The sequence below is a fragment of the Cicer arietinum genome, chromosome 1 (genome assembly GCF_000331145.2).
Source record: "Cicer arietinum cultivar CDC Frontier isolate Library 1 chromosome 1, Cicar.CDCFrontier_v2.0, whole genome shotgun sequence".
In the NCBI taxonomy this organism is placed as follows: Eukaryota; Viridiplantae; Streptophyta; class Magnoliopsida; order Fabales; family Fabaceae; genus Cicer; species Cicer arietinum.
Genome location: NC_021160.2, coordinates 50,806,835 through 50,822,338, shown reverse-complemented (window position 1 = coordinate 50,822,338; position 15,504 = coordinate 50,806,835). Strand labels below are relative to the sequence as shown.

Sequence of the window (15,504 nt, the reverse complement as noted above, 5' to 3'; positions counted from 1 at the left end):
AAATTCAACAATTTTTTTCTACAAATTTAATGTTTTTGAACAAACAAATATTCAATTTCCTTTTCATTGGAATTTTTTTCAACCTTGACAATAATATTTCTAAATTCATATTTTTTTATATCTTTTCAAGTACTTAATTAAACACTGTATTAATTTTATGCGTGCATCAATATGCATGTCTACTTTTGTAAACATCAGTTAAAAAATTTCTCAACATACTCAATCTTCAATACAAAGACTTCTCAAATTTGGACTTCATTTAGAATTGTCAAATTTACTTTAAGTTTTAAGTGTTACCAAATTTAATTAAAGCAATGGTAAAAAATTTAATATATAATTAAGTTTAAACAAAAAAAAAACAATTTCAAATATAATTAGATAAATTAATGTGTATTTTTATCATATTCATAATATATTAAAGATTATTTTTTATGATTACTTTAATTTAATATATATCATGAAAAGTAATTATTTTTCATTCTTCATGTATTAAATATAATTATGTAAATCGTGCACGTAACAATGAATATTATATGTTTTAAAATTATAAAATGAATGTAAATTCTACACTTAACCTCTATTATATATGAAATAGTTAAAATTTTCTCAATAATCGTATAAAATTTTGTAAGGTTCAATTAATTTGTTAACATATCATGAATTTCACCGGTTATCGAATTAAACATAGAAAAAGAATATTATCAACATATATTATTTTTTCATACTCTCAATTCTTTTCATCTATTCTTTTGTATTTTCATCTCTTTTTTCTTTTTTGTCACCATGAAATTCTATCATCTCAAACCTAAACTATTTTTTTTTTCAATAGTTTGGTTTACCTTTTTTTTGTTTGTCAACTTGTTCTCTCAATTTTACGTATTTTAATTTTTATTGCTATTATATAAATTTGTAAGTTTTACGTGTTTTTTTGTTTTTTATCACTATTATATAAATTCCTAAGTTTTTGATTTGGTGCATGTAAATTTCCAAACATCAAACACTTATTTTCATCTTCCTTAATATTAATATTGTCACAAGCAAAATCTATTATTTATTTGTTACGATTTTTTCACGTAATTATTTTCAATTGTTTTTAGAAAATTCAAAATAAATTTTAAAATTTAAAACTTTTCTACTATACATTTTTTTAAATTGATAAACTAGTAATATATATTTGAATTATAATTATAATCGATATATATATATAATTGTGAATTCTTTTTAAAGTTTACATTCGTACGTGTTACTTTTATGTTTGTTTAACGTGAAGATTCAATTCACATGGTTCTTTTTTAAAGATTTTTTCGACCATTAAATTTGATAAACTAATAAATTAATATATATTTAAAATATAATTTCAAATTATTATTAACATATTATTTTAACTACTGTATATAGTTGTGAACTCTTTTTAAGATTCGTATTCGTGTGTTAATTTTATGTTTAATTTGAAGATTTAAATCGACATGTTTTGTATTTTAAATATATTTTTTGAACACTAAACTTTAAATTAACCTTTATAATTTGTTTGTTATTTCTTGTTAAATATATTTATATTTAAAATATCTATTAACAAAGTTGCTATTTATTGGTTACTTTGGGATATATAGCAAAAATAAAGTTAAATCAAACCAACAAATTTTTATTGATTCAAAAATTTTTTATCTTAGAAATCAAACTATTCAAAAATTTACCTCTCTATATTAGACGAAGAAGGAATATCTAAATTAGATTAAAAAAAGAGAAATTTAAGGTTATTCATGCGGATGATTACAAAAAATAATGTTATTTTAACAAAGAAGAAATAAGTTTAAGATTGTGAAGAGAAACATGAATATATATAGATTATAATTTGAAGATATAAGTTGAAGAATTTATCCAAACAAGGTCACCTTATCGTTAGGAACATAAATATAGATTATAATTTGAATATTTGTTGTATGTGGGACATCAATTGTTTAAAAATATAATTAAAAGATTACATTCTTTGTAAAAGATTTTTATTGTTTTAATAATATAAGATTTTGCTAGGTTAAGTTTTGAGCAAAATATAATATGTTTAGAAACCTTGGAGATGTTGATATATTGTTGGAAATGTTTTTGTATTTCCTCTTTCCTCTTCCATTGATCTTCTTTTATGATCTCTTGAGTATTAATGTCTGTAACTAGAGACTGCATAGTTAATTTAAGTGAGTGTAGAAGCAAATTTTAAAAATCTCATATCTATAACAAGAATATGTGGATTTTTTGTTTTTATTTGTGGAGAAATCGTTCAAACTTGCTAGTAAACATCCCTAATCCCCATTCACCGTGGTGAACTTAAATTTTATGTGTTGTCTTTGCTTAATTTGGTGGCTTTAAACGCTTATTACTTTGCTTTGGAAATAATTAGTCTCAATGTCTTAAATCATATTATTGATAAACTATATTATTGTTGCATCTTTAACTTCTTCACTAGCAAACAAAAAAACGCGCTCACACCTAAACATGTGCTTGGACATGTTTCATTAGCACGTGAGTAAGGTGGTTTCTTTAGGATTGTGATGGAGTCTTCAAGTGGCAAAAGAATTAAATCAAGATGGCTACAAAGTTTGCATAAGAATTTGATCATCGACTTGATTTTAGTTGATACTAACTTCATGGGGATAATGCAGGGCAAATAAAAAAAATTATTTTGTAACATAACATATTATTAATTTCATTTTTCTTTTCCTTGCACTAATTATATGTGTCCACTCAACCGAAATATAATCATAGCCTTGCATGGTACATGTACTTATTTAACTCGTAATTAATCTAATGCATTGTAATAACCAATTTCAGTCAAACAATAAAGTGAAAGCCCAATAGGTTTTTTGTTTTTTGGACTCAAACAATCGATACACAGTATTAATTATTCTTTTCTATTTTGGTTTAGTATTAATTATTCTTTATTAATAATATCCTTAATCAATTGCACAATTTTAATATTCTTTTCCTAATTCTTTACGCTTTTATTTTGCGAGTAAACCAACTAAATAATACTATATCTAACCTTTATTATACGATAATTTTTTTAAAAAAATTATTTGTTTCATTTATAAAAAAATAAGAAATAAAACACTAAGTGTACCTAATACTGCTAATTGGAATTATGATAATTAACCTCTTTTTTTCAACCGGTTCATAAGGAGTGAGTATATGCATGACCTATTGCGCTGCGCAAACAGACCAATAATGAAGGCCTTTAATTAGTGACTCGCTTCAATTTTTTTTATATTTTTTTCAATATAACAAAATGAGAATGAGTTTTTTTGTTAAATATATTTTAATCTCTATAAAATTAGAATCTTTTTATTTTAGTCACTAAAAAAATATATTTACTTTGAATCTCTATTTTAATTTTATAGAGACTAAAAATATCATTTTTTTTTATAAAGAAATCTTTTAAAATAGGGATTAAAACTGAATAAAAAAAAATTAGAGACTAAAATTTATTTTATTCTTATTTTTTAATATTAAAATTGCACTTTCTTTTTATTTGAGATCCAATTCTTCATATTAGAATATATATGACCTTTAAAGTTACTATAATTTAGTCTCTGATATTAAATTAACCGTTAAATTTTATGAACTTGTTGATGTGATGATGAATCGATGATGTATTTCCTTACTGTCAAGTGATCTCTTACTATCGTTATCGTGATCATGTGACAATAGGAGAATGACAAGTCAACACCACAAATTCACAAATTTGTTGCTGGACTAATGTTAATCCATACTTGCAATTTGCTTAGATATTTGAGGTTGTTAAATGTTGTTGCAACTTACAAGTATTAGTTCTAAATTAGTTTTAAAAAATTAGCTTAACTAAGATAACTTTTTAAAGTGAATTCTACAACAATTTTGATCAACTTTTTCTCATACATTCATTTATAAAGTTGATTTTTCTCTAAGTTCATTTGATTAACAACGAAAGTGATCCAACTATTATTTCTGAGAAATGGTCGGTATGCATTCGATTGGCTAATATAGTATTACTTACGTAGACAATACGATGAAATAGATGTGTGCCTTATCCGAAAAGGAAACTCTTCTACAAACTTTTAAGACTTTAATCTGCATCGGCAATCATAATTTTCTATCCATATATTGTGTCAATATTCTCATCTACATTATCATTTTTATTTTATTTTATTATATTTTATTTATAATACAAGTTAGCTAGGGAATCATGGTGTTTTCATCTTGATTAAATACTCCATAAAATATCAATTTTAATTATATAATTTAAAATCCTATTTAGACTATGTCCTTGTTAAGTGAAGAAAAATGTGAGTAGATGAAATGATGAGAGATGCTTAATTAATTAATGAAAAAGGGAGCATATATAAAAAAGTGGTGTCCAAAAATCAGCACTCAACAATAAAGGAGAGATACATTGATTATAAACTTGTACGTGGATGATAATCTGAGTAGGATTCCACCAGTTTGGTGCGGAACAAACTCAATGATTCATGCCCTTCAAATGCACAATGCTTGCCTTCACTGCTCCAACAAAAAGGGTAAACAAAACTGTATAATTAACACCGACTTAAATTTCTTATAGTACTCATTTTTATCTATCAACACTACAACAAAATACTTAATTTGTGGGGAATTTAAAAAAAAAATATGATTGAAAAAACTCTTACGAATTATAGTCGAAAAAACTTTCACAAATACTATAATATAAATTGACTATTATTATTAAGTTGAAAAAAATAAAAAATAAATTTTTTGGTCGATTGTAACATTTATAGTGGCAAAAAAAAGAACAGTTACAAAATTATTTTAAAAAAATCATTTGAATTTGTAGTGGTCAATACTCTAACAATAATTTTAATTGATTAAAAGTATCAGTAAGAGTATTAAAAATATTCTCTGTTTAACAATTATTTTAATATTTAATAAAATTTGTAGATCTTACTATTTTATGTGTGAATCATTTTTAAAATGAGATTTACATTGGTTTCACTCTAAAAATAAATAGCTTTGGAGCAAAAATATTTTTAACACTCCTCTCACACATTTCATGTAGAGACATGATAAGAGTCAGTTTGATCTTTTGCTAAACTATTAGTATTTCAGATCACAGAATTAATATCGAAGGTCCATATCTTAAAATATATTAATGCAGGTAATTCATTTATTGACGTAACAAAGATTGGTCTATTTCAAAAACATACACCTCTCACCATTTGAGTTGCATAGATTTTTATAAAAATTAGTGAAATATATTTTTAAAACATCAAATTAAACCTTAAAAATCAACTTATGATAGATAATATCAAAGATAGACTTAGGACTTGTTTAATTACGTTTTATTTTTTAGTTTTTAAAAATTATTTTATAAATAAATTTTAGAAAATTGCTTTTAAAAAGAAAATTTTAAAAAATTTCAGTTTGACAACTCCAAACAAAAAAATGAAAAGAAAAATATTATTTATCTATTTTATGTTTTAATTTTAAAAAATATAATATTAAAAATAGTTATTTTTTATTTTAAAATTTTAAAATTACTAAAATAGAAAAGAATTTGTAAAGTGAGTCCGACTCAAACGTTACAAAATATAATCCAATTTAACTATTTTCACATTTACTTCCACCTCCAACAAAGAAAACTTTACGTATAGATAATATATAATATAATTTAGCAATCCAGATTTGACTAATGATTTATCTACTGATTAAGTTTGAGCACATTCTAGTTGGATTAACTTATTTTAAGTTGATGAAAAGTCAAATTAACAAACTTATAGCATTAATTAAATAACAACCCCACATATCGTTCTCTAATTGGACACATTTCCTTAATAAATCAAAGTGCAATGCTTTCACCAACAAAGAATAAAATAAAATAAAAAAGTAAATGTTTGCCAATAAAATGGCACACATCTTATCTGAAAAATTGTTGGTAATTGATTTAACAGAGTCAAATATTTTGGCTGGTTTGTTATATTTGAGGGAGACAAAAAGGGTATCATCATAGCTGAGTTTGTAATTCCAAAAATGGCAAAACCAATATGTGATGGGTTTTCAATGCGTCGATTTCTTATTGGTTTAGATATTGTTATTTATAAAAGCATTCTTATATGAGTTGAGTGTCACATAGAATGAGTATCTGGCTTCTCTACTAGAGTGTTCCTATTCACACATTCAAAATATCATACATATTAAATTCAATATTTAAATTATAAAATTAATTTTTAGATTACTTTATCCGTAAATGTGTGGTCTTACCGACCATAGAAATCCAAATTCATGAAAGAATGGTTGGGAGTGAATGAGTCATGCCTTATTCTTCTTACCTATATATCCTATCCTTTAGAACAAGGCATAGCAATATTGATGCTGGTAAAACTAGTACTCATTCACTATTTGTCCTATCTTTATAACCTATGTGCTCAACATCTATTATTGCACGGATGAATCAATCCTCACCAAAACCAATAAAATAAACGTGGAATTAGAGTTGTGTGTATACAAATAAAAAGGGTAAAGTATATATTATTTTGACAATAAATTATATCTTGCAAAAAAATTTAAATAATAATTTTATTTTTCATAGATTATTTTGATGATTTGAAATTTAGACAGCATAATTAATATGAATTGGCAAATGCACTAGTACTGTCTGTCTATGAGTAAGGCTTGGATGTCCTATATGATATCATTATATCCTTCAGCAATACTATAATGAACAGTGTCAGGTAGAGAGAGAGAGAGAAGAGTGAATGGACATTATTATTTTATCTTTTTTTTATGGCAAAAACTAGTCAACCTTAGATGAAAGATACCTATGGTTTAAGTAGTTCCATTATAATTGACAATTTTTTTCAAGCAATGAGCTTATCACATACAGTATGTTCCAAACTATGTGTCAAGAATTAAAACGAATATAAGACATAATTGAAATTTCAAAACGGTCAACGGTTGACCCCTGCTTAGCTTACACAATTGAAATTAAAATTCAAGATAACCTTAAAGGGTTGTTGGGTGACATTGAAACAATAGGAGTACCTTATTTTACTAAAAGGAAAAAATTAAAAAATTAAAAAATAAAAACACAATGATCTTTACATAGGACCATGTATTGTTGTGTTTAGTTTTTAGATTTTTTGAATGGTGATAGAGGGGACCATAGTATTTAAAGTAGAAAGACACACATAAAAATAAACATAAAAGAAAGACACATGATTGGATCAAATTTTCCATATGGATGAGTCAGCGTCATCTTTGATGATGTGGTGAATACAAGTGCAAACTTATGCTTTGTTTTTCCCTTTATATATACCATATAGCCACGCTTATACATTTTATCACAAGCTATTATGTTTCATTTCAATGTGTAATACTCAAAGTTGAGAGAGAACAACCAAAAAATAAACAGAGAGGGTTATGGAGAGAGAGACAGAGATGAAGTTATCAAAGTTTAAGAGAATTTGTGTGTTTTGTGGTAGTAGTCCTGGTAACAAAACTAGTTATAAGGATGCTGCTATTGAACTTGGAAGAGAATTGGTAATACTAATTGCTATTCAAACATATATACTTCTTCTTCTCTCAAAATTCAATATATCATTAACTAGTAATCCAATTTTTCATTTTTCTCATTGAATAAATTTTTAAGGTGATTGTCTTAACATAGTTGAAATGTTTTGACATTCATGTGATACTTTTGTACTCTGTTTATTTGACTAAAAAACTTGAATTTTTTATTTCCCGTATTTTTTCATCATGTACTATATACAACTTTTTTTTTTTAAATTTTGATTTCAGCTTCTCTGTTTTTTTTTTTTTTTTTACTTAAGGCCTTAGTTTAAATAAACACATAATATGGTGTTAATTTTTTAATTTTGGGGTTTTTTGCATTTTGATATATTATTAAAAGGTGTCAAGAAATATTGATCTAGTTTATGGAGGAGGCAGCATTGGTTTGATGGGGTTAATTTCTCAAGCTGTTCACAATGGTGGTAGACATGTAATTGGGTGAGTCAAGAGTATCCTCTCTTTCTTGATACTTTATACTCTATTAGCATGTATTTTTAAATTGACAATAAATTTGACATAATCACAGTCAATCAGTTAAATAAAATTATATTATTAATGTAATTTTATTAAATTTAATGCAATTCTAACATGCACATATTGTGTTGAATTCAACTAACTTTTGTCTTGTTTTTGTTTTCAGAGTGATTCCTAAAACACTTATGCCAAGAGAGGTAATGCTGAGTTACTTTAGAAGCATTTAATCAATCTTCATAGCAAATTAAAAAAGAAAATGACCAAACATGCTATAGAAGGCTAGCTTATTTTAAGTTGATTTGAACCATACTTTTGTTATCCCAAAAAGCTGAGTTTACCACTTGTATTTATTTGTGTGGAACATGTGGTTGCTTGATTTTCTCCTGTAGCAATTTTTGTTTAGCACACATTAATATTACAAACATATACATCAATACACCTGGCAATCTGGGGTTTTACCTTCTGAACCATTTTGTCATGCTCTACATGTTCCTTATTCCACCCTTTAGATTCTCATTGGCATTATTCTCTTGTATATTCTTTGTCATTGAGGAAGTTACTTTCTTCTTCTGTATCTCTCTTCTCATTTCTGACTCTTGTTTGTTTCTTTTCCCTAGGAGAAAATTAAGCCTACCCATAATATGATTCATCCCATAAATATTGTCACCATCGCTCATTTTATATAAAATTATTTGTGTATTTCTATTATTATAACTATAACATGAACAATGATAAATAAATAATATAATTAAAAAATTAGTTAAAATTGTCTTTAAAAGTTCTAATTTATGTAATAAATATTAATATTATTAGGTTGGATATCATATTTTAAGTTTGAATCTAAAATATCGCAATTACATATGAATTCATGGTTTCTATAGAAAAAATAAACTAATTAAAATTATATCAAATCAGTATTTATAAAATGTGCTTCAACTTTAAAAGATTAACTTTGTAACTTCTCTCTATAGAGTTATAAAATGATAACAAATATCACCTTCACTAATAATATTTTTCTTTCTTTTTTTTGAAAAAAGAAACTAAAAATAACATTTTTACAAATGCAGTACTAACATTTAATTTTGTTTGAGGCCATTTATACAGTAATGATTACTTCCCCTGGCTGAAACATGAAACATATGCATATTTTTGAAAGAGGCTATTTATTTATATAGTAAGTATACTATTGTTTCAGTGATAATTTGGAATGAGTATTATTATTATGTTACAGCTGACTGGAGAAACAGTGGGGGAAGTGAAGGCAGTAGCAGACATGCATCAAAGGAAAGCTGAGATGGCTAGAAATTCTGATGCCTTTATTGCCTTACCCGGTTAGTAATTCAACTTGCTTTCTAACTCCAATATTATAATCACCAATAAACTCTTATGTAATATTTTTATGATTAGATTCAAACTCAAATCCTTTAATTAAATTCAAAAAGTAAATTTATCGTCTTATTCAAATACTATTGGATTTAAGTCCAATATTTTTCACGTGGCTAAATACTATTAAAATTTATTCTCTTTTTTTAATAATTATATTACATTTTATAACTTTTTATTGATATCAACTTTCATTTTTTGTTTGTAAAGTTCAGTAAAAAAAAAATCTTTTCTCAGGAGTTAAGGTATCTTAATTTATTTTATAAAATAAATAATTTACTTTACAAAAGTTAAATATAACTTTTTTTTATTAGAAGAATGTATGTCATTTAGTTGATAGTGTTGCAAAAATATTCCCATGAGACGACGTGTCAATTGCAAATCATAAAGTGTTTGTTTGATTCACTTATCAAAAATTCTATTTTAGTTTTTGAAAATTTAAAAATTAAAAAACTTGTTTGAATTACTTATTTCTAAAATTATTTTTAATATTATACTTTTTAAAACTAAAAAAATAAAATTGATAAATAGTATTATATTTTTTAGTTTTCAGTTTTTTTAACTCTGTAGTCAAAAACTGTTTTAAAAATTAAAATTATCAAATAAATTGTTTAAAATTTTCTTTTTAAAAATAATTTTCTAAAAGTTATTTATAATTTTCAAAAATTAAAAAATAAAATACAATCAAACAAATACTAAATCTTTCTAAAGCTATTAATTAGAAAAGTTGAGAAGTAGTATATGAGAAAAATTGTTTGTTTTTCATTTTGTTTTGGTGGAATTCAATTAAATTTTATTTGAAATTTGCGTGAGTGGTGTGGTCCTTTCGATTAATCTAAAATAAATAAGATAAAGGTGGTAAAATTTCTATCATTGGTGGGGTATAGTCGTATTGATATGTGTATGACGAAAGATCCGTACAATGTTCAAAGAGAATTTCGAACTTACTTGCATGATGCGCCACTTTGGTTGTGCATTATTACATGACAACATTTCTAAGATGAGATTTGAATTAAAATACTTCAAAATTAAAGATTGGGTAACACAACACCCATTGAAAAAGAGATTAGATAAGTTTTTTGTTTTTTGTCAACATAGATCAGATAAGTGATGTGAGGGAAAAAAAGGACAAAAATATTTTCCTCAAATATAAAACATATTTTGTATTCGCATGTGTAGCAAGAATATTCCCTTTAAATTACAAGTTCTCGATATTACTTTAGTGCCATTATATATATATATAAGTTAGTATTATAATATTTAATTGAATTTCACCGAGAAAAATAAAATTAATTGAAAATGAAAATACTTTAATCCTACATTAAATTAGTTGAAAATTTAATTAACCTCGCCTGGATTTGAATGTATGATTTGGATGTTTTTTTAAATCACCTATTTTTGAAAATTATTTTCCTGAGGGGAGCAGGTTTAGTCATTTTTAAAGCCTTCATAATAAGTAAATTGTTGTAAATATATTTTTTGTTTCTTTTATTCTCGATGATAAACTGGATTACAATTTTAATCCTAATTTCAAGTTGAAGAATACAAATGGGAAAGTTTAGATTTTTTGTTCTTACTGACATTGACCTTACAAGTGGCTTAGCCGCACAGGCCCAAAGAGAATGGGGCCCCTGATTTGGGCAGCTTTCTCTCTCTCTGAGTTTAGCATAAAAAACATGGGAGGAAATTTTTGCAATTTAAAAATAGAAGGTTGGTCATCTGTTCTATGTATTTGATTTTATGTTATCGAATATATTATCAAATATTAAAATTCAATAGTATTATATTTTATTCAATTTTATATTTTTAAAAGTTAAGATTTGATAAATAAATAAATAAATAAAAATTAGAAATTTAAACGAATATAAAAGTTGAATATAAAAGTTGGATGAACAATCATCTTACAAATATTTTTAAAGTATACATTAGAAAAAAAAAAGACTTAATTATAATTATAAAAGAAAAAACTTAATGATGTAAAATGATCAACATTTATGATGTTATAAGAAAACTCTTTAAAATTTTTATTTTTCAATTTTATTAATGACATATCACATTATAATTAATTCATCTGAACAATTCTATATCATCAATTTATGTGCTACATTATTAAAAACATATTACTATTTTCGCGTCTAGAAATTTTAGTGGGACCAAAATTAGATTTTAAAATGAGGGTTTTGATTTCATGAAAAGGTAAAAGTAAGAGAACAAAACTCCATTTAAGCCTAAAAAATTAATCATTTTTGTGTTGTATGGATGTTGGTCACGAGAAACAAATTGTTCATGGTCCACCAATTCTCACATTTTTTCTTTTACAAAATTATAATCCTCCAATTATGGTGAGAAAATAAGAATATCCGAATTTTCTAGAATAAAGGCTTTTTGTCTTCTTTCCATTTTGCTTGGAGGGTATCCTTATATTGTCGAAAGGATTAATTTTGAGGATAATATCTGGAAAAAAAATGTCTTATTCATATACTATATAATTTCTTAAAGAAAAACTGTTGAAGTGGCACAGTTGGTTAAAATATAGTAACTTTTTATGGTAATTTTGAAACCAGAATGTTGTATTTCTAGAGCAATATTTTTGAAAAGGGTTATGTTTATATGCATGAAGGTGGCTATGGGACACTTGAGGAGCTCCTTGAGGTGATAACATGGGCTCAACTTGGCATCCATGATAAACCGGTAAAGATTTTTATTGTACAAAAGATCTCTTGTTCTTTTGTATGAGATAAAAATATGCTTACATAAAAGTTTTTGGTTATGGAAGGTGGGATTGTTGAATGTTGATGGATACTACAATTCCTTTTTGTCTTTCATTGACAAAGCTGTGGAGGAAGGATTCATTAGCCCCACAGCTCGCCATATAATCGTATCAGCCCCAACACCCAAAGACCTAGTCAAAAATATGGAGGTAATTGTTATCTAAACTTTTCGATATTCAATGGTCTTAATATGAACAAATTTAACTACTTTTGAGATTTGGTTTCACTATAATAGGAATTGAGCTATTTCTGAGATTTCTTTGTTATAAGTTTCAAATCTTTCATTAGAACTTATGAGATTTGGTTTCTATCGTATAGGAATATTTCCCACAACATGAAAGAGTTGCCTCCAAGCTAAGCTGGGAAAGTGAACAGCTAGATTAGTCCTTGAATGGTGAAATCTAGAGATGATTAAATGGTTGTTGCAGTTTGTGTAGAGAACAATTGTTAGTCAGAATGTGAGACAATTCAAGGTAATATTGTCGTAGAAGATCACAATTCCATGGAGCCAAGATTTTTGTGTGCTCATAGTCTCTTACATTTCCTTGCTAGTGTAAACTATAGTTTTGAAAACTAGCTATGAAGGCTAACTACTATATGATCAATGTGAATTTCTGTTTTTTAGACACAATTCATTGATTGAAAAAAGATAAATTGAGCAAAGAATTAAAATTTCCCGCATTTATAATACTAATAAGTAACATTACATTAAATGAACCAAGCACAACTGATAGGTACTTAAGTCTCTTTAGCATTTGGTGAGATATTCAATCTATGATCAGTGTCTATGAAAGAACATATGAAAAAACATATGTCGAAAGAGATCAACTTTTTAAATGGACCTCAGTGTCTCAAAAGATTAATCTCCAAAGAATACCTTGGTCTATCCAAAAAAGAAACATTACACTGAACGAAGGATGATTATTCGCTCGCAACTGTTTTATTTAGAGTCAAGCTTCTACACACAAACACAATTTAAAGAACAATCCAAATTTAATCCCAAATATATAATTTATAAAGCATATTCATCAAACGTTCATGCACCATATATTATCACAAATAGTTACAATACTTGCTCACGCTGTAAAACAGCATTCCCCATCAATGGATCAAAATTAATTTCTCATAAAGATTAAGTTGCTCAGCAATACAAGATAAACAATGCTTTAATGGCCATCAAGTGTTGCCAGTGACTCATTAAGGATTCTTCGAGCTTCTTCTCTCCTCCTGGAACGAAAACAGAAGGCATGTTAAAAAAAAGACTAATGACAAGAGCTTAGCAAAGTTCCATACATATCAGCTTTGGTGAACTAACTGTAAAATCTCGCAAATTAGACCAATTAAGTTTCCAAAACATGGCAGTCATTTTTTCATCTACAGCAAATGAAATTTACCAAGATAATGCCTTTTAAGTTCAAAATTTTAAAAGTAGGCGAGTTATGGGAAAGGACAACGTGAAATGCAATGCCTTCTGGTTTTCAAAGTAAAATTACTGTACTTCATTAAAAAAAATGGCAACAGAAATCACAGGAATGACAAATGATGTCACCATTATCAGTTTTAACTCTGGTAAGCAGCCATAGGTGTATGACCCTATGAGGAAGGATCATGTCTTAAACTTGTAAGGTTTCGTGCACATTATCAATGAAAAATGATCTATTTTAAGGGTAGCCTTCCATAACATAAAAAATGAGTCAAAATTTTGAATTTATAATGAATTGTATTCTGTATCAATAACTTCTACTCTAGCCTTGTGTGGACTGTGGAGTAGTGGGTACAACCAGAAGAGATAAGGTAACTTGTGGAGTTAGTAATCCCTGAAGATTAGGAACATACCAAAAAAATTGTTGAAGGTTCTGAAATCATAGACAAGGACAATAAGAAAAATATCGGGAAACGTATTGCATACCTTTTTATGTCCTCCACAGCTTGTTTACGGCGCTCTATCTGAAGTTCCAGAATGTGAATCAAATTTGCTCTTGCCTATAGAATAAATATGTGATATAATGAAAATTTCAGAAAAGAGAAAAGGACCAGAAGCATCAGAATCAAAGTCAAGTATGTATACTTATAGCTGTTTAGAAGATTGTATACCTGATGAGGACGCAGTGAATTTAAAAGGTGGTGTATATTTTTGAACACAGTTGAAATTTCTTCGACTCTCCTTGCATATTGTGATGGCCTCTCAATGAGAATATCAGCAAGCTCTAAAATGTGTAGTTGCAATTGTCCATTAAGTGCTCTCAGCTCCTTCTTGAAATCTATAGAAGGTAAGATTTTAAGTATAAGGAAAAAGATAAAGATATATAGAATCTTGTAATTGTTTATGCTGAGGAAACTAATAATGAAAGAGAACATACTTTTTGAACCCTTTATCCCTTTCAAATAATTTACTTTATACAACATGTGGAAAATGGAATCATTATCGAAATTGATACTGTATATGTTCCGTGTTAGTGTGACTTAGTGATTCCTCTTTCAGATAGTGGTATTTCTAATTGATGTATATATGGTTTAATATTTAGTGATAGTGACAAAACCTGAGGCAACAAAAAGTTGATAAACAAGCTAAATATGAGCCATCTTCATTATTAAGCATGAAATCGGCAAAAGCATAGAAAGGATAAAGCAGAGTTGATAATGATTCCAGGCCTCATGGAACAAAACACAAATCATATCATTATTTGTGGAAAGACAACAAATTCTCTGGTTTGGTAATAAATCTTAATCAACCAATGATCAACTAGAGCAATCGCTCACTTATGGGATGAATATAAAGCATACCCCTTCAAAGTGTAGCAAGAATGATTAAAGAAACTCATACTGCAATTAATATTATAAGCCAAAAATACTCCACACAAAGGGATCGGAAGCAAAGAGACAATAAAACTTTCACCCAGATATAAAAATTTACCTAGTAGACACCATGTATTGGCCTAAAAGACTGATCATGTTAATAATGTCTAAACGATCCAGCGCACAAGTCTAGAGTATACAATCATCTATTAAAAATGTCTAAACGATCAAGCCCACAATTTTGACGTGGGGTTGGACTTGTTTCATGTTTTTTTTTTAACCTCCTTGGACTTGTTTTTCATCTATTAATTATTTACTTTATCAAGAATCACTAAATGAAAAAATGAAACATAAATCAAAGGAGGTAAATAAAAAACACATTTATATAGACAAAAAAGTGAGAAGACTGATCCAGAACCATCCCAAAGACTTCGCCCCCAAGTCAACATACCAACAAAGGATCAGTGTATCGTGGAAAGTAGAAAATAGCAGTTTGTTCAAATTTCCCTAC

At 26.8% G+C, this 15,504-nt stretch overlaps 2 protein-coding genes across 4 annotated transcripts in view; one reads left to right on the top strand and one right to left on the bottom strand.

Moving 5' to 3' along the window:
* Window positions 1-7,325: 7,325 nt before the first annotated feature.
* LOC101508269 (cytokinin riboside 5'-monophosphate phosphoribohydrolase LOG1) lies at window positions 7,326-12,828 on the top strand. The gene is made up of 7 exons (XM_004487038.4): window positions 7,326-7,539; window positions 7,910-8,007; window positions 8,210-8,240; window positions 9,275-9,374; window positions 12,047-12,117; window positions 12,203-12,346; window positions 12,516-12,828. The coding sequence occupies exons 1-7, from the start codon at window positions 7,420-7,422 to the stop codon at window positions 12,579-12,581; spliced, it is 630 nt and encodes a 209-aa protein (XP_004487095.1). The 5' UTR covers window positions 7,326-7,419; the 3' UTR covers window positions 12,582-12,828.
* A 361-nt stretch (window positions 12,829-13,189) lies between these two features.
* Window positions 13,190-15,504, bottom strand: part of LOC101507536 (mediator of RNA polymerase II transcription subunit 7a-like) — a 4,007-nt gene continuing 1,692 nt past the window's right edge. For all 3 annotated transcript variants that reach the window (XM_004487036.4, XM_004487037.4, XM_027334721.2), the window contains exons 6-8: window positions 14,292-14,458; window positions 14,107-14,180; window positions 13,190-13,424 (exon numbers count right to left, since the gene is read on the bottom strand). In XM_004487036.4, the coding sequence (XP_004487093.2) occupies window positions 13,364-13,424; window positions 14,107-14,180; window positions 14,292-14,458 (302 nt within the window). In that variant the 3' untranslated portion in view covers window positions 13,190-13,363. The remainder of the gene's footprint in view (window positions 13,425-14,106; window positions 14,181-14,291; window positions 14,459-15,504) is intronic.

What these genes read in the sequence shown, in the direction of transcription:
- LOC101508269 (XM_004487038.4), top strand. Translation starts at nt 7,420, where the DNA reads ATGGAGAGAGAGACAGAGATGAAGTTATCAAAGTTTAAGAGAATTTGT. An exon ending in TTGGCATCCATGATAAACCG is followed by an intron (nt 12,118 to 12,202) that starts GTAAAGATTTTT and finishes TGGTTATGGAAG; the next exon opens with GTGGGATTGTTGAATGTTGA. An exon ending in ACCTAGTCAAAAATATGGAG is followed by an intron (nt 12,347 to 12,515) that starts GTAATTGTTATC and finishes TCTATCGTATAG; the next exon opens with GAATATTTCCCACAACATGA.